Source organism: Salmo trutta, chromosome 34 (assembly GCF_901001165.1).
Source record: "Salmo trutta chromosome 34, fSalTru1.1, whole genome shotgun sequence".
NCBI classification, from domain to species: Eukaryota; Metazoa; Chordata; class Actinopteri; order Salmoniformes; family Salmonidae; genus Salmo; species Salmo trutta.
This window is the reverse complement of record NC_042990.1, coordinates 32,022,896-32,041,275: the sequence shown is the minus strand read 5'-3', so window position 1 is coordinate 32,041,275 and position 18,380 is coordinate 32,022,896. Positions and strand designations below refer to the sequence as shown.

The 18,380-nt window shown below is 44.4% G+C and overlaps 1 protein-coding gene across 2 annotated transcripts; it reads right to left on the bottom strand.

Annotated features, from left to right (window-relative positions):
- Nucleotides 1-13,209: 13,209 nt before the first annotated feature.
- On the bottom strand, nucleotides 13,210-17,156 carry spata46 (spermatogenesis associated 46). 2 transcript variants are annotated; one of them, XR_003871710.1, is made up of 3 exons: nucleotides 17,027-17,156; nucleotides 16,604-16,711; nucleotides 13,210-13,300 (listed from the first exon to the last, which is right to left on the bottom strand). XR_003871710.1 is itself a non-coding variant. In XM_029732651.1 (3 exons), exons 1-3 carry the CDS (start codon nucleotides 17,121-17,123, stop codon nucleotides 14,998-15,000), a joined length of 921 nt encoding a protein of 306 aa, XP_029588511.1. In that variant the 5' UTR covers nucleotides 17,124-17,156; the 3' UTR covers nucleotides 14,881-14,997. The 2 variants fall into 2 exon arrangements, 1 of the variants encoding a protein (XP_029588511.1); XM_029732651.1 differs by lacking the exon at nucleotides 13,210-13,300 and adding an exon at nucleotides 14,881-15,713.
- Between the last annotated feature and the right edge of the window lie 1,224 nt (nucleotides 17,157-18,380).

Here is an 18,380-nt window from a genome sequence, read left to right as displayed (position 1 = left end):
AGTTATGCTGACGTGAGGGTCATGTGACCAGAATCCAGGATGACTCTATCATGTACCATTAACAAGAACCCTGTTTCTGCTCACAGGCTACAGCCCAGCGCATGACAACGCTAGAAAAACAAGTCACAGTACATTTCCTTTTTTCAGTGCTGTGAAAAAACTCTTGTTCAGAATCGGGAAAAGAACACCCAACAAATATTTTTGGAGGCAAATAGATGAACAAATGAAAGTCATGAAAGATGAATGAGAAAATCAGTTGTTCATTCATATTTGATGGACCGGTTAATGTGATTTACCCAACAACCTACAGGGAGATGAGGAGAGAAATCATGAGGTTTGTACCTGCAATATGCTGCTGATATCAGCTCTAACACAGTGGCCAATGATGTGGCTTCAGAATACTGCACTGGAACACCAATTCAAGCCTGTCTCTTTTTTTACGTAGTGGCAATAATGACAATCTACTGTACAGAGAAACACAGTCATGCACTCATTTGCACACATGTGCACACACACACACACACACACACAGTGGTGGCTAATTTCTGCATTACCAAATGAGGAGTTACAAACACACCAGTCCGAGTTAAACTACATCTTTAATACTTAATTAAGATACTTTTGCAAAAGTTCTTGACCTTCAATAATGCATTCTCTCTAATGAACCAGGAAGGTGATTACACAATGGCTACAGGGATCTTTTATAGCAACGATACACCCCCTTCAACGTACATTGACAAACCACAGATACTTAGTAACAGTTCACAAAGGTTAAGTTTTATATGACAGATATCCATAAAACACATCAGACAGTAACTGCTATGTCAACAGGGTTCATTATATAGCCCAGTATCTGGTCTCCTTAGAACCGTCCCTCCCTGGTACGGTATTGAACAGAACTATTTCATCCAATGGCATATATCAATTGTCAACTCTAGATACTCCCATCTCAAACAAACCCCCTCTTGACCCCACTCCTGGACAGGCTCACTGGGGAGTGAGCCTCTAGGCCATATATTATCACAGGATAAGTGTGAGATCTAAGAGAGGACATACAAGGGTCCATTTACTGCCATAATCCTCCCCACAATAAAGAAAAGGAGGGAGTGACTTGCTCACAGACATTGTAGAGACAAATCATTGGTTCCCCATTAATCACACATCCCTTCACATGGTTTAAGAAATAGGTAAAGACACATTCCCATGACAACAAGTCTGATCTCTCCCCTCTCTGGGCCCCAAGTGTCTGAGCCCCAGCTAAGGTAGACGTGCAACTGAAAAGACACCAGAGTCCAATGGACACTTTCTAATGACAAGTACCTCAAATAAGCATATTATACTAATAAAACATCTTAATTATCTATGTTACCCAACTAATTCTGATTCGTCCACGACAACACACACACACACACACACACACACACACACACACACACACACACACACACACACACACACACACACACACACACACACACACACACACACACACACACACACACACACACACACACACACACACACACACACACACACACACACACACACACACACACACACACACACACACACACAACTAAGGGGTATACTACAAAAGAAGCTACGGTTTTCTAAAGCTAACCAGTTTCAGTTAGCTTCACAGTCCAGCTCAGGCTTCATCCGTACTACGACGGTGGATATTGCTCGTCCGCTTGTCGCTAATTCTAGCAGGCTTGTAACTGCGTGTGCATGTCGCAAGTGGCTAGTTGAATGCCGAACTCTTCATTGAGGAAACGCTGAAACATCAATCCATGGGCGAGTCAAAACTCTTCATTGAGGTAACGCTAAAACATCAATCCATGGGCAATCAGAACTTTTTTATTTTTTATATTATTTTAAGGGGGTGGATCAGCTTTAATATTGCGGATAGTGTCACGCTCTGACCTATGAAAGCTGTTTTTTCTCTGGTTAGTTAGGTCAGGGTGTGATATGGGTGGGCAGTCTATGTTTTGTTCTGGTTTTCTATTTCTAGGTTGAGTTTTGGATAATCTCCAATTAGAGGCAGCTGGTTCATGGTGTCTCTAATTGGAGATCATATTTAAGTTGGGGTTTGTCTATGGGGTTTTGTGGGTAGTTGTTTTCCGTTTTGTTAGTTACCTGACGGAACTGTTGACTGTCGTTTTTGTTGTTTTCTGTTTAAGAGTCTTTATTAAAGTAATTATTATCTACACGCCGCGCCTTGGTCCCCTTCATACGACCCATGTTACAGATAGATTGTTGCTTCCATCAAAGTAATTGTCTGCATCATTTCCAATCCCCCATATATTTTTGGGGTAAATATATATATCTATATACATACATACATACACACACCCAAATACATACATATATATATATATATATATATATATATATATATATATATATATATATATATATATATACATACATACATACACACACAGTTGAAGTCGGAAGTTTACATAAACTTAGATTGGAGTCATTTAAACTCGATTTTCAACCCCTCCACAAATTTCTTGTTAACAAACTATAGTTTTGGCAAGTCGGTTAGGACATCTACTTTGTGCATGACACAAGTAATTTTTCCAACAATTGTTTACAGACAGATTATTTCACTTATAATTCACTGTATCACAATTCCAGTGGGACAGAAGTTTACATACACTAAGTTGACTGTGCCTTTAAACAGCTTGGAAAATTCCAGAAAATTATGTCATGGCTTTAGGAGCTTCTGATAGGCTAATTGACACCATTTGAGTCAATTGAAGGTGTACATCATGGGAAAATTGAAGGTGTACATCATGGGAAAATCAAAATCAAAAGAAATCAGCCAAGACCTCAGAAAGAAATTGTAGACCTCCACAAGTCTGCTTCATCCTTGGGAGCAATTTCCAAATGACTGAAGGTACCACGTTCATCTGTACAAACAATAGTACGCAAGTATAAACACCATGGGACCACGCAGCCATCCTACCGCTCAGGAAGGTGACGCATTCTGTCTCTTGGAGATGAAAGTACTTTGGTGCGAAAAGTGTAAATCAATCCCAGAACAACAGCAAAGGACCTTGTGAAGATGCTGGAGGAAACAGGTACAAAAGTATCTATATCCACAGTAAAACGAATCCTATATCAACAGAACCTGAAAGGCAGCTCAGCAAGGAAGAAGCCACTGCTCCAAAAAAAAAGCCAGACTACGGTTTTCTACACATGGGGACAAAGATCATACTTTTTGGAGAAATGTCCTCTGGTCTGATGAAACAAAAATAGAACTGTTTGGCCATAATGACCATTGTTATGTTTGGAGGAAAAAGGGGGAGGCTTGCTAGCCAAAGAACACCATCGCAACTGGGAAGAATTGGGGTGGCAGCATCATGTTGTGGGGGTGCTTTGCAGCAGGAGGGACTGGTGCACTGCAGAAAATAGATGGCATCATGAGGTAAGAAAATTATGTGGATATATGGAAGCAACATCTCAAGACATCACTCAGGAAGTTAAAGCTTGGTTGCAAATGGGTCTTCCAAATGGACAATGACCCCAAGCATACTTCCAAATTTGTGGCATAATGGCTTAAGGACAACAAATTCAAGGTATTGGAGTGTCTATCACAAAGCCCTGACCTCAATCCTATAGAAGATTTGTGGTCAGAACCGAAAAAACATGTGCTGAGCAAGGAGGCCTACAAACCTGATTCAGTTACACCAGCTCTGTCAGAAGGAATGGGCCAAAATTGACCCAACTTATTGTGGGAAGCTTGTGGAAGGCTTCCCGAAATGTTTGACCCAAGTTAAACAATTTAAAGGCAATACTACCAAATATTAATTGAGTGTATGTAAACTTCTGACCCACTGGGAATGCGATGAAAGAAATAAAAGCTGAAATAAATCATGAATCAATAAATCATTCTCTACTATTATTCTGACATTTCACATTGAGTTTAAATGTATTTGGCTAAGGTGTATGTAAACTTCCGACTTCAACTGTACATACTGTGGCAGATGGCAAGGAGAGGTGAGGGGAGTGTTGATTGAAGTTAGAAATCTTAATTCTCCTACCCATTATTTCAGTCCCTTTCTGCAGGATCGCAATGGACCTGGTGGGACCTATACCCAAGAGCAACTGAGAACCAATACATCCTGGTGATTCTGGATTATGCTACCAGGTACCCGGAAGCCTGTGCACCGTGGCCACCAAGGGAATTGCACGTGAGTTAGTCATGCTGTTCTCCCGAGTAGGCATCCCCGACGAGATATTAACCGACCAGGGAACCCCGTTCATGTCACGAATCGTGAAGGATCTCTGCAAACTAATAAAAATAACCCAGTTGCACACCTCAGTGTAACACCCGCAGACCGATGGGTCGGTGAAAAGATTCAATCGGACCCTGAATCAGATGCTAAAGAAGGTGATGGAGGCGGACGGAAAGAATTGGAACCAGCTGCTACCCTACCTGATGTTCTTGATCCGAGAAGTGCCCCAAGCTTCAACAAGGTTCTCTCCCTTTGAACTCCTGTACGGGAGACGACCCCGAGGACTGCTGGACATGGCTAAAGAAGCCTGGGAACAGCAACCGTCACCCCATCGAACCATGGTGGAACACGTGGAAGGCATGAGAGACCGGATGCCGTATGGGCGCTGGAGACGCTGAAATATGACTTATTGGGACGGCACTTCTCTCGTAACGGACCATGCACCACTGGTTTGGATGTCACGGAATAAGGACAGTAATGCCCGGGTCGCCCGCTGGTTCCTATCCTTACAGCCCTTTGCTTTCTCTGTTATCCACAGGTCAGGTGCAGCCAATGGAAATGCGATGCATTTGGGGTGGTGGCGGCAGATGGCAGGGAGAGGTGAAGGAAGTGGTGATTGATTGAAGGGAGATATCTTGCAGCCCGCTGGCTCCACCCCCAAGCCTTATATGGACTTCCTGCCCCAACAAGGCAAGCCTGTGGATCATTAAGCCATGGAGTGCTTGAGGATAAAAGAGGAAGTGGGCTGCACAAACAGAGGGAGGACTGAGGGAAATGTATGAGAAGAGAGAATTATCTGTGTGATTACCTGTTGTGATCTGGACTGTCTGATTAACCCCACTGTGTACCGACCTGAGTTTTAGGATAACCCCTGGAGAACGGAACGGACAATGGATTGTGGACTGAACTGGTTGCTAAATTCCCCCCTTTCCCACAGTGTGTAAATCTCCCTAATACATTCCCCATTTGTATTCTAGTTGTGCTTCGTGTGCATGTTTGGTTATTGAACTTGGTGATGTGGAAACTCCACCCCCTTGAGCCTGCTACAATGCATACATATACACACTTTAAAAAACCCTACCACCCCACCCCCAATTGGAGTAAACTAATAAACAATAACACTTAGTCTTCTACCTACAGTTTATACATATTATACACATTTTACAGGCACAATCTATTTTACAGTAGTTATATTTTGTTTTTAATCCTGGCCTTCCTCTATTTCTGATGTCTATCCAGTTTTATTTCTATTTGTAACTGTGCTATTTGACAAAATTTCTGAACCTATATACATTTTACAGGCCCCGTACGTTTTACATTTGTTCTTGTTTTCATGACTCTTCATTGAGGTAACACTGAAACATCAATCCATGGGCGAGTAGAACCCTTCATTGAGACACTGCTGAAACATCAATCCATGTTAGAGTCAGTGCCACATTTTCATTGGAGCTGAAAACAAAATGAAAAGTTGTCTTGCAAAGTGCTGTCTTTAGTTTATTACTTATCGTTAATGCCGTCTTTGGTGTGCTTATCAATGCATAAGCACCTTTTCCCCCACTCCTATCACTAAAATAATTGGATTAAGTCACACAAGTGTTAATGTGTGTTTAGTTTGAAAAGTGTTCTCTCATTACTAAATGTGTAATGTGATACATTTTTTAAATGTTAAAATACCTAACACACAAGAAAATGTATTGTCTTCAAATTAAATTGATTTTTACGCAATCTTTGCGAGAGGGAGAGAATCTGATATCATTGGTCCTCAACTTGCAGCTAAGACATTTAATTCAGCATAAATAGTTAGTCCTGACTAGTTCTGAAGGATTCGTTGCCCTAGAAATTTACCTGGTTAAAAGGCGAGACACTTTTGTGGTTCCGGTTATCCCGAGTTGAACTCAGAGTTGACCTAAGTTACCTCGGTAACTCCTCAAACCTGATGCTCCCCAGTGTATTTGTGTGTCATCCCATCAGGTCATTAACGGGCCGAGACACGCATCAGGTGACCGGGTCAATCAAAGCTTGCACTCTCTCTCTTCATTAGAGTCCTCCCGGCTAGGCAACCTGTCACTCCGCTGCTCTGTCTCTGGCTCAGAGCACCACAGACATAACACCACCCAGGAAACACAAGGAGCACTGTCAACCTCTGTGTCTCAGAGCACCACAGATCACAACACCACCCAGGAAACACAAGGAGCACTGTCAACCTCTGTGTCTCAGAGCACCACAGACCACAACACCACCCAGGAAACACAGGGAGCACTGTCAACCTCTGTGTCTCAGAGCACCACAGACCACAACACCACCCAGGAAACACAGGGAGCACTGTCCTCTGTGTCTCAGAGCACCACAGACCACAACACCACCCAGGAAACACAAGGAGCACTGTCAACCTCTGTGTCTCAGAGCACCACAGACCACACCACCACCCAGGAAACACAGGGAGCACTGTCAACCTCTGTGTCTCAGAGCACCACAGACCACAACACCACCCAGAAACACAAGGAGCACTGTCACCCTCTGTGTCTCAGAGCACCACAGACCACAACACCACCCAGGAAACACAAGGAGCACTGTCAACCTCTGTGTCTCAGAGCACCACAGACCACAACACCACCCAGGAAACACAAGGAGCACTGTCAACCTCTGTGTCTCAGAGTACCACAGACCACAACACCACCCAGGAAACACAAGGAGCACTGTCAACCTCTGTGTCTCAGAGTACCACAGACATAACACCACCCAGGAAACACAAGGAGCACTGTCAACCTCTGTGTCTCAGAGCACCACAGACCACAAACACCACCCAGGAAACACAAGGAGCACTGTCAACCTCTGTGTCTCAGAGCACCACAGACCACAACACCACCCAGGGAGCACTGTCAACCTCTGTGTCTCAGAGCACCACAGACCACAAACACCACCCAGGAAACACAAGGAGCACTGTCAACCTCTGTGTCTCAGAGCACCACAGACCACAACAGCATCCAGGAAACACAAGGGGTGTGGAGCTCTCTCTCTCTCTCAGCAGCGGGAAGAAGAAACGAGGAGAGAAATAGAGGAAAAGCAGGAAGACTCATTCCACAATGTTGGTAAAAGAGACATAAATGTGATGCTACCAAAAACAACATATTATATCACATCTGTCTGGTGGTGAAGAATAAGATACGTCAGGTCAATAAGATTAAGCTTTTATAATGCAATCCATTAAAGATGTTGATTCAGACGTGGGGGTTAGGGACGCAGGGAACGGTACATCAATCGCAGACTGTGTTAATGAATAACGTTCTGCCGTTGAAATAGTTTACGGGTCTTGGATACCATGATGGCCGTGCACTTCAGGCTGATGATATAAACTACTGAGCAGGCTGAATGAAGGGACATTTTACCTGCACCATTTCCATAGCAATACCCACTGAGTGCTTAGAGCGCTTTGAACTTTCATTAGACATGGAATTATGTGATGTGTTTTGCTCTGCACCAGTAAATAAATACCACCTTCTGCACCAGTAAATAAATACCACATTCTGCACCAATAAATACATTCCAATATATATATTTTTTATTGTACTTTTACTCCTTTTCTCCCCAATTGGTAGTTAGTCTTGTCCCATCGCTGCAACTCCCCTACGGACTCGGGAGAGGCGAAGGTCAAGAGCCATGCGTCCCCCGAAACAAGACGCTGCCAAGCCGCACTGCTCGCTTAACCAGGAAGCCAGCCGCACCAATATGTCAGAGGAAACACCGTCAGGCTGGCAACCGAAGTCAGCTTGCAGGCGACCAGCCCGCCACAAGGAGTCACTAGAGCATGATGGGACAAGGACATCCTGGCTGTCCAACCCTCCTCTAACCCGGACGACGCTGGGCCGTTTGTGGGCCACCTCATGGGTCTCCCGGTCACGGCCAGCTGTGACGCAGACTGGGATCGAACCCGGGTCTGTAGTGACGCACTGCGACGCAGTGCCTTAGACCACTGTGCCACTCGGGACTCCTAAATACCACATTCTACACCAGTAAATAAATAGCACTACTGCACCATTCTGTCTGACTCCTGATGTTTCGCACCCCCTGACAAAATGCCTGGGGTCCACCGCCTTTCTTGCTCTTTCCCAACCATACAGTAATGAATATCAGTAGTAACCTGTTATAAAACATTATTTTTAAGACAAGTATAACAAAAACACAGAAATAGAACTGCAACTACTGTAAGTAGCCTGCCCTACAATGTTTAAGAATATCTAGGTTTGGGGAGAAGTTGATATAAAACATTGTTGAATTCAAACATTCTGCTGACAGGTCCACTACAATTTGCCATTGTTATCTATTTCAGGAAACTGACAGTCATTTTCCAGATACAGCGTAGAATACTGCTAAAGATTAGAACATTCTGCCAACATAGTAAATAGACCAGTAGTGTATGTAAAATATTTGACAGTATTGGTAGGCCACAGTATTGCTGTGCGATGGGAGTGTGACATCATTGCCTATTTAATCTCAGAGCCTACACCAAGGCAGGATAGGAGCGTGACATCATTACCTATATAATCTCAGCGCCTATACCAAGGCAGGATAGTAGTGTGACATCATAGCCTATTTAATCTCAGAGCCTACACCAAGGCTGTAACGTAGAGAGGGGACCAAGGTGCAGCGTGTTGAGTGTTCACAATGAATATTTATTTCAACTCAGAACACTAAAGCAAAAATAACAAACAAACGGCCAACAGTTCTGTCAGGTAACAGATAACAAAACTGAAAATAACTTCTCCCTCACGACGCCAGAACAGCGGAGTCAATCACCACCTTCCGTAGACACCTGAAACCCCACCTCTTTAAGGAATACCTGGGATAGGATATAGTAATCCTTCTAACCCCCCCCCACACAAAAAAAGATATAGATGTACTATTGTAAAGTGGTTGTTCCACTGGATATCATAAGGTGAATGCACCAATTTGTAAGTCGCTCTGGATAAGAGCGTCTGCTAAATGACGTAAATGTACCCACAAACACAGGTGGGAAAAGGCTGCCTAAGTATGGTTCCTAATCAGAGACAACGATAGACAGCTGCCTTTGATTGGGAACCATACTCTGCCCAAAACAAAGAAATACAAAACATAGAATGCCCACCCCACACCCTGACCTAACAAAATAGGTCAGGGCGTGACAGTAACCCCCCCCCCAAAGGTGTGGACTCCCGGCTGCAAACCTGAACCTATAGGCGAGGGTCCGGGTGGGAATCTATTCTTAACAGCGGCTCTGGTTCGGGGCGTAGCCCCCACTCCGCCCGCTGATCCCCCCGCTTCTGTGTCGCCGGAGGAACCAGACCGTGGATCATTGCCGGAGGCTCTGAACTGCCGACCGCCGCTGAAGACTCCGGGCTGCAGGCCGTCTCAGGAGGCTCCGGAGCGTTGCTGGAGGCTCCGGACTGGAGGGCGTCGCTGGAGGCTCCGGACTGGAGGGCGTCGGTGAAAGCTCCGGACTGGAGGGCGTCGCTGTAGGTTCCAGACTGGGGACCGTCGCTGCAGGCTCCGTGCCATGGATCGTCACTACAGGTTCCGCGCCATGGATCATCACTGGAGGCTCCAGGCCATGGATCATCACTGGAGGCTTCGTGCCATGGATCACCCCTACAGGCTCCGGGCCATGGATCATCACTGGAGGCTTCGTGCCATGGATCATCACTGGAGGCTTCGTGCCATGGATCATCACTGGAGGCTTCGTGCCATGGATCATCCTACAGGCTCCAGGCCATGGATGATCACTGAAGGCTTCGTGCCATGGATTATCACTGGAGGCTCCGGACCATGGATTATCACTGGAGGCTTCGTGCCATGGATCATCACTGGAGGCTTCGGACCATAGATCATCACTGGAGGCTTCTTTCGTGGAGCTGGAACAGGTCTCACCGGACTGGGGAGACGCACTGGAGACCGGGTGCGCAGAGCTGGCACAGGGTATACTGGGCCGTGGAGGCGCACTGGAGGGAGAGTGCGAGGAGCAGGCACATGCTCACCACAATAAGCACGAGGAGTTGGCTCAGGTCTCAACCCTGACTCCGCCAATCTACCCGTGTTGCTGCCTCTCGTGCTTCCCCGGCAGGCTTCTGTATCTCTCCAATACTTGCCCCCAAGTCCAGTCTATCCTCTCTCACAACTCCTCCAGAGACCAGGAATCCATCTCCTCCCGGGCACGCTGCTTGATCCAGTTGTGGTGGGTAGTTCTGTAACGACCGTCGTAGAGAGGGGACCAAGGTGCAGCGTGTTGAGTGTTCATAATGAATATTTATTTCAACTCAGAACACTAAAGCAAAAATAACAAACAAACGGCCAACAGTTCTCTCAGGTAACAGATAACAAAACAGAAAACAACTACCCACAAACACAGGTGGGAAAAGGCTGCCTAAGTATGATTCCTAATCAGAGACAACGATAGACAGCTGCCTCTGATTAGGAACCATACTCGGCCCAAAACAAAGAAATACAAAACATAGAATGCCCACCCCACACCCTGACCTAACAAAATAGAGAAATAAACCGTCTCTCTCAGGTCAGGGCGTGACAAAGGCAGGATAGGAGCGTGACATCATTGTCTATATAATCTCAGATCCTACACCAAGGCAGGATAGGAACGTGACATCATTGCCTATTTAATCTCAGAGCCTACACCAAGGCAGGATAGGAGCGTGACATCATTGCCTATTTAATCTCAGAGCCTATACCAAGGCAGGATAGGAGCGTGACATCATTACCTATATAATCTCAGAGCCTACACCAAGGCAGGATAGGAGCGTGACATCATTGCCTATTTAATCTCAGAGACTATACCAAGGCAGTACATACAAACCTAACAATCTATTGATAAACTAAATATTTTACAACAATTTGTCTTTTGCATGTCTTGGCCTAATAATGCCAAATGTTCAAAATTACACAACTAGTAAAGGGCATTTTGTCACCATAAAAGGTGACTGGAGGCATTTTCCAGTCTGGGAGAGTTAATGCTTGTTCATGTGCACAGTTTTACGACAGGTCTGGTTTATAATGGGAAACATGGGTATGTATGGTATGAGGCAAGTTTATAAATCTCAAGCAGAAATGTTTTGTATAATGTACGCAATGGCTGTAAATGAGGCCCCTGGTTCATACCAGCAATACTGGCCCAGTGGGGATCCCTCCTTAGGAATTAGCACTTCCTTATATCTGACTGTTTGTGTGAACTCCCTGCCTCCCTCTTGTCCCCCTCAACTGAGAATGTTCCGGCGTCCCCCAGCGATGAACTCTATCAATCACCCCACTTGGAAAAGGTTACTTGGCTTTGGCTACTGGCTAGGCACCGGTACTCCCTGCCCACGCTATGCTCATCAACACTCCCCACCTACTTTCTATTTCTCTTTGATTCTTGCTCTCTCTCTGGTAGTTAGACAGGGACCTCAGCTGTAATCTGTAACCACTGTGCTTTTAAAACCCCACTGGATGTGTGTCTCTGTGGTGCCACATGGTCCATTTCACAAGATGTTGTGGGAATACACTGCAGGCTCAGAGCAACAGATTTTTCTAAGTGGCTAGAGGATATTGTGTGTAATGTACCCATGAAATATGATAGCAACATTGCCTTTCATCACCCAGTAAAAGGAAAAATATTCTAAAGTTGCCACCATCAACAACGTAATGACCGTAAAGTACATCGCTTAAACAAACAATTGTTTGTCATGTTATAAACCAACCATTAAACCAATCATTTTGCCAATGATGAATTAGGTATGAAAAATCTTCCTACAGCTGGATAGACCTACAGCTCATATCTGAGGAAAATGAAAGTTGTGCTCTCTTTAAAGAACATTAGCTGAAGCTCTGCTACTGGGATGACTGGCCTTGAGCTTCGTTGATTCCACAACTCCTTATCCTCTCTGCCTCTGCTACACTACAGAAGATTAATAGGATAGAATAATTAATTACACAGCAAGCAAATTATTTTCTAAAACCCTAAAGCCTGATACATATAAATGTTGCTCTCACTTTCAATTGAGCAGAAGGAGAAACAGATGAGAAAAAGCCGAAGTAGTGGCCAGGGGCTGGTATGATGAGGATGCATGGTCACAGTGTGAGAGACCAGTTGAAGAAAATAAAGACCTGCACAACTGAACTCTGGTCAGCAGTGATGGTATTTTAATTCACACATGCGTGAACACAGACAGCAACTTATCTGCTTGTGAAAAACACAAACCAGTCCCACCATCCCAGAGCAAATCCTCTAAGGACAGCAATGACACCTTTACACTGAGAAATGTAATGCCAATAGTTTTTAATTCAATGCCAATAGTCTTTCTCATTCAATGAAACTGAGGAATCAAAAAGAGGGATGTTTTTATGCTCTCTCTGGTGACTGGGTGACATCAGGGAAGGGGTAACATTCGATCTCATTCAGCCACTTGTGAACGGCTGTGTTCCTTCTTATGATCTCCACCGACTCCAGAGTCAACCTGTGGCTGGGTGCCCCCTGGTCCTTCCTTCCTGCAGCTCCAGGAGGAGCTCCCTGCTTCAGCCCTGTCTGCGCTCCACTCCTACCCCCTCTAGCAAGGCCCAGTGCTGCCCCGCACGTTGGTGGCCTCAGCTGCTTCTCAGCGACATTACTTGTTTGGACCCTCTCGTGGAGCTTCTTGGTTTCGTTCCTGTTGCGGATCTCCCTCAGCTTCTTGTAGAAGACGCGGCAGCTGAAGCCCTCCATCCAGCTGAGGCCGATGTGGTTCTGCAGCGAGGCCAGGCTGGGATAGAGCAACAGGCACCCAGCGCACCGGTACTGGAGCTCCCCCTCTACCTGCTCCATGGTAGAGGCCATGCGCAGGAAGTTAAATTCCAGGTGGCGTGGCTCGTATCTTGGCTCCACCGACTTGGACCGCTCCTTGGCTGAAGGCTGAGGTGGTGGATATCCCTGTCCATGAGGGCTGGGTGGGGTGTGCTTCAGGGGATGCAGGGAGGGTGAGCGGGGATGGACTGGGTCTGTCGTAAGTGCGGCTCTGCTGTCCTCAAAACCGTGAGGGAGGGTGGCCATCTCATTGAGGCTGGGAGAGAGAACAATAAATGAGGGGAAGGTACATATGAAGAACACTGATCTATGAAGACATTGCTAGGTGAACACATACCAATGCTCCTGACTGGCCTTTACACTTTTCAGATTTCTATTCAGTATAGCATTTGAGAGGTAGACTAAACTGAAGAAAGCAGCCCATTGAGAACATCTAGCATTATGAAGGAACTGGAGCACATCTAGCATTATGAAGGAACTGGAGAACATCTAGCATTATGAAGGAACTGGAGTACATCTAGCATTATGAAGGAACTGGAGGACATCTAGCATTGTGAAGGAACTGGAGAACCTCTACCATTATGAAGGAACTGGAGATCATCTAGCATTATGAAGGAACGGGAGAACATCTAGCATTACGAAGGAACGGGAGAACATCTAGCATTACGAAGGAACAGGAGAACATCTAGCATTGTGAAGGAACTGGAGAACCTCTACCATTATGAAGGAACTGGAGATCATCTAGCATTATGAAGGAACAGGAAAAGTGCTCTAACCTCGCTAGAAGAAAACTACAGAAGAGTTTTGTCCATTTTGGTGTGTCGGAGGAGGCTGCAGAATTCACAAACTAGAGCATTTTGTGATAAAAACATGTTTTTTCTTAAAACATCATTTCACATTGAATGTTTACCACATGGAAATGGATTACTGGACTTTTTTTCTGTTTTATATTCTTGTCTTGTATGCTCACATTTCTCAGAGGTGTGAATTCAATCCTAAGGCACTGCATGTAATGTTAATGGAGTAATCACATTTGAGCGTCTCCCTATTTTTAGCCAACACATTTGAATAAATGTAAATCTCCTACACAGGCTTGTCATTATGTGTCATCTGCATTAGCTCTGCCATGTCCATTGACTTTGGGGTGAAAAGAGCCATAGACTCCAAACTTTGTTGAACAAGTGTGATATGTTCTGACGGTTCTCCTCTCTCCATCACCATGGAGATGCTTCTCAGATTAAATACCAGTGGATGATGGCCTAAACTACAAGCAGTGCTTTCTACATGGAAGATATGAATGCAAGGAGACTTGAACCTTTGTGAATGAAATCCTATTTTCATCTCTAAATGACAAAATAGAGTTTTCACAGTATTATATTAAAGGTCCAATGCAGTCGTTTAATCTCAATATCAAATCATTTCTGGGTAACAATTAAGTGCTGTGGTTGTTTTAAATTAAAATGGTAAAAAAAATAAACAAAAAAAGCTTGTTAGCCAAAGAGCAATTTCTTAAGCAAGAATTTTGCTAGGATTGTCTGGGAGTGGTCTGAGTGGGCATGGGGGAAAACTGAAAAATTGATTTTATTGGTTGAGAGGTTATGAACTGTCTTTCTTATTGATCTACTAACTAATTGATTTTCAGGCAGTCTTTTCAAACAGCTCTTACACTAAAAGGGCATTATTATAATTTTCACAATTTCACAGTATTATTCCAACTTCAGTGTGGATATATATATAAAACACAGGGAAATCACATTTTTGACTGCACTGGGCCTTTAAGATCATTGCAGATATCCTAAACTCTGAGTAAAACACATTCAAAAGGGAAGTAGGAACTTATATTATGTTGATGTATTCATTCATTTATTTAACACACTTAGTTTCAAACACCTAGACAACACAGCAACAATAATACAGTACACACATTCTCCAATCAACTCATTAAAAACTGCCTCAGTGAAGCAATGATGTCACTTCTGTCTTCTGCAGCCACTTGTGGATCATGTCTGCCTTCTTGTCCCTTGTCTCAGGACCATTCCTCCCGTCAACATCGGTCGGATGGTGGGCCAGGGCCAGCGAGGCAGACCCGAGGCGAATGATGGAGGAGCTAGAGTGCTTAGGGTCGATATCCAGGGCCCGGGCCTCCTTGCTCTGGCAACTCATCATGACCATGGGGCTGCGGTCCTGCATGCTCTTCAGCTTCCTGTAGAACACCCTGCAGCTGAAGCCCTCGCTCCAGCCCTGGTCAATGTGACCCAGCAGGGTCCCCAGGTGGTCATAGTACCTCAGGCAGCCTGAGCACCTGTACTTACTCTCCCCGCAGACTAATTCTGCAGCCGTAACCGTGTGGATAAAGAGAGGATCCACCTCGCCGCACAGTGACCTCTGGGAGTCAGAGCGCTGGTGGTAGTACATGGTCTGCGGCGGCTGGGGGTGAGGGTCGGCGCCGGTCAAACTGTTGCACCCTGCCAGGGTTTGAGTGTCCAGGTTGAGGGAGTAGCTGTGGACCATGGTGTCTTGGTGGGGGTCGGCGGGCCTACTGGCGGGGTGCTGGCCGCTGCCCAGGTTGGTGGTGCCGAGCCTGGAGAGGAGGTCTGAGAGACTGGGGTTGAGTCTGGAGGGAGTTGTCTCTATGGCCTTTGACTGCACCTGTACCTGACTCTCACAACCTGTACAGACAGCAGGCAGTTTACAATTCCAAGGCTTCATTAGAGGTCTAAAATTGAATCAATGAAAGAAAAATCTAGTCTGCATTGCCTCTTAAAAGTCAGTCTAAATGGAAATAGTTGGAGTGTTTTCAGGGGTAGAAGTGAGTGGGAAAAGGTCACTCATTTCTCCCACAGCTAGAGGTGGAAATGGGTTTGACGCATTACAGTTCACTAAAGGTCATGACCTTCATCAAGCAGCAACATCTAAATGGATAAATCCATTGAGTCTATCTGTACTTTTACCAAGAGTGATCACCAGATTGCCCTTCAGAAATGTCCATGTCATTGTCATCTCGCCCTGGTAAACACTTTTATATTTCGACATCACATTATAACATGACTAGTGTCATAAGGGCAGCAATCTGAAACCATTAAAGAGTAACATACCAGATGATTTCAAATACAATATTTGTATTTTTGTTCTTAGTCCTCCCCAGAGCATCCACACTCATGACCTTTAGTGCATCCTGCCTACACAGTTTCAACAGCTACTTTGAGTAGATAACTGTTCATTAATAAATGATATGAAAAGTGCTATAGAAATGTAATAAATTATTATAACACTTGAGCAATCATGTGCATCATCATCATCACAGGCCAGAACAGTGATGTCACAAAGGGAACTGAATCTCAACATTCCACCGTGATTAACATTTTCTAACATTAGCTAAAATGAGAATAATATTGAGTGCTATATTGTTGCTTAACAAGAGATGATTTTATCAGAAGTATCAGAACAAGCATTCCTTTTCCAGATAAATGTTTATAATGTCCATTCCTCTAGCATAAGAATTTGCTAAAATATGTAGGCTACATATTTTGTGGATAACAGTACCAGCATAATCATTTACCTCTCTCTGCAGTCCTAGTGTTATCAGTAAGATCATCTGTGGTATCATTCTTTGGCGAACCAAGCTTCCTATAGTGTCCCTTCGTGTGATACCTGGATATATCCAACTCTAGTCAGACAGGGAAGGATGTAAAGACATATTACTGAAACACTCAGTGGCCATGATAAAAAGCTAAAAATATAATTTGAAGTGTAACACATTTAAATAAGCAAGGCTACATCAGAACAGAGAACAAAATAATAAAAAATGTAATATTGAGAGATGGGAGAGTATTGCTGCAATTGAGAGCATGGTGCATGTGTATTCAGGGCCAAATAAATGACAAGCCAACATTAGCTCAGATTGTTCACTGTACAAATAAATGTTTGCATATACAAAAGATCCCACTCAACTATCAGATGAACTACTTAGCTGTAAATGTACCTTCAATCTTCTTCACAACAAAGTCCATTGGATTTTCCCCGTCAACAGTTTTGTGTACAGTTCTGGTATGAGCTCTTGAAGTACTAAAATATTGCATGCTTCAAATACTTTGTTTCCTTGTTCCCCGGGAAACCAGAATTCTATGAGATCAGAGAGTTCCATTCAGAGAAGAGATGCAAATGATCTAAAAATGTCAGGAGGCTCAAGCCTTTCTGTCCTATGAATACACTTATGTTCGTGATCATCTATGATCAATCAAGTGTGTTCACTTTCTTAGTTCCTAATACAGGTGGTAATTAGATCCAAGTCAATCCACTTTTCCTTTACATTCACCAAAACAGAATCTAAACAAGAGCTTCAAGGCTCCTGAGCGCTACCTCAGTATGCAGGTCTTACATAATCAATGCATCGTCTGGCAAGCCTCCTGAAATGGTGTTTGACCTAATGCATTCAGCTATAGCAGCAGCTCACTGTGCCACTGGGCTCAATGGGTATTGGGGTTTATGTAAACCACTGACTTGCACTGAGAAGAGAAATATTCTGTGTAGGCGATGTCACACACTCAAACCTCCTATGGTTTCTCCCTCCCCTGACAACCAAAGAGCCTTAGCTTCTCAAAGGAGTTGTACTGTAGGAAGTGTGATGTACATGACCAATGGACATATGCATGGGATGTGGGTTACTGTGGAAGGCTTGTAGCATCAATGTAGCTTTCGTGTTACTGCACTGAACATAAATGCAACAATTTCAAAGATTTTACTGAGTTACAATTCATATAACTTTAACCCACTGGTTCCAGGTCATCTACAAGACCCTGCTAGGTAAAGTCCCCCCTTATCTCAGCTCACTGGTCACCATAGCAGCACCCACCTGTAGCACGCGCTCCAGCAGGTATATCTCTCTGGTCACCCCCAAAGCCAATTCCTCCTTTGGCCGTCTCTCCTTCCAGTTCTCTGCTGCCAATGACTGGAACAAACTACAAAAATCTCTGAAACTGGAAACACTTATCTCCCTCACTAGCTTTAAGCACCAGCTGTCAGAGCAGCTGAGAGATCACTGCACCTGTATATAGCCCATCTATAATTTAGCCCAAACAACTACCTCCTCCCCTACTGTATTTATTTATTTATAAATATAAATAATATTTGCACCCCATTATTTATATTTCTACTTTGCACTTTCTTCCACTACAAATCTACCATTCTAGTGTTTTACTTGCTATATTGTATTTACTTTGCCACCATGGCCTTTTTTGCCTTTACCTCCCTTATCTCACCTCATTTGCTCACCTCTACTGTATTATTGACTGTATGTTTGTTTTACTCCATGTGTAACTCTGTGTTGTTGTGTGTCG

Excerpts from the sequence above, each read along its gene's own strand:
- spata46 (XM_029732651.1), bottom strand. The coding sequence starts at position 17,123 with ATGCAATATTTTAGTACTTCAAGAGCTCATACCAGAACTGTACACAAA. Across the intron at positions 16,712-17,026 it reads TGTTGTGAAGAAGATTGAAG|AGTTGGATATATCCAGGTAT; the intron begins GTACATTTACAG and ends CTGTCTGACTAG. Across the intron at positions 15,714-16,603 it reads CACTAGGACTGCAGAGAGAG|GTTGTGAGAGTCAGGTACAG; the intron begins GTAAATGATTAT and ends CTGTCTGTACAG.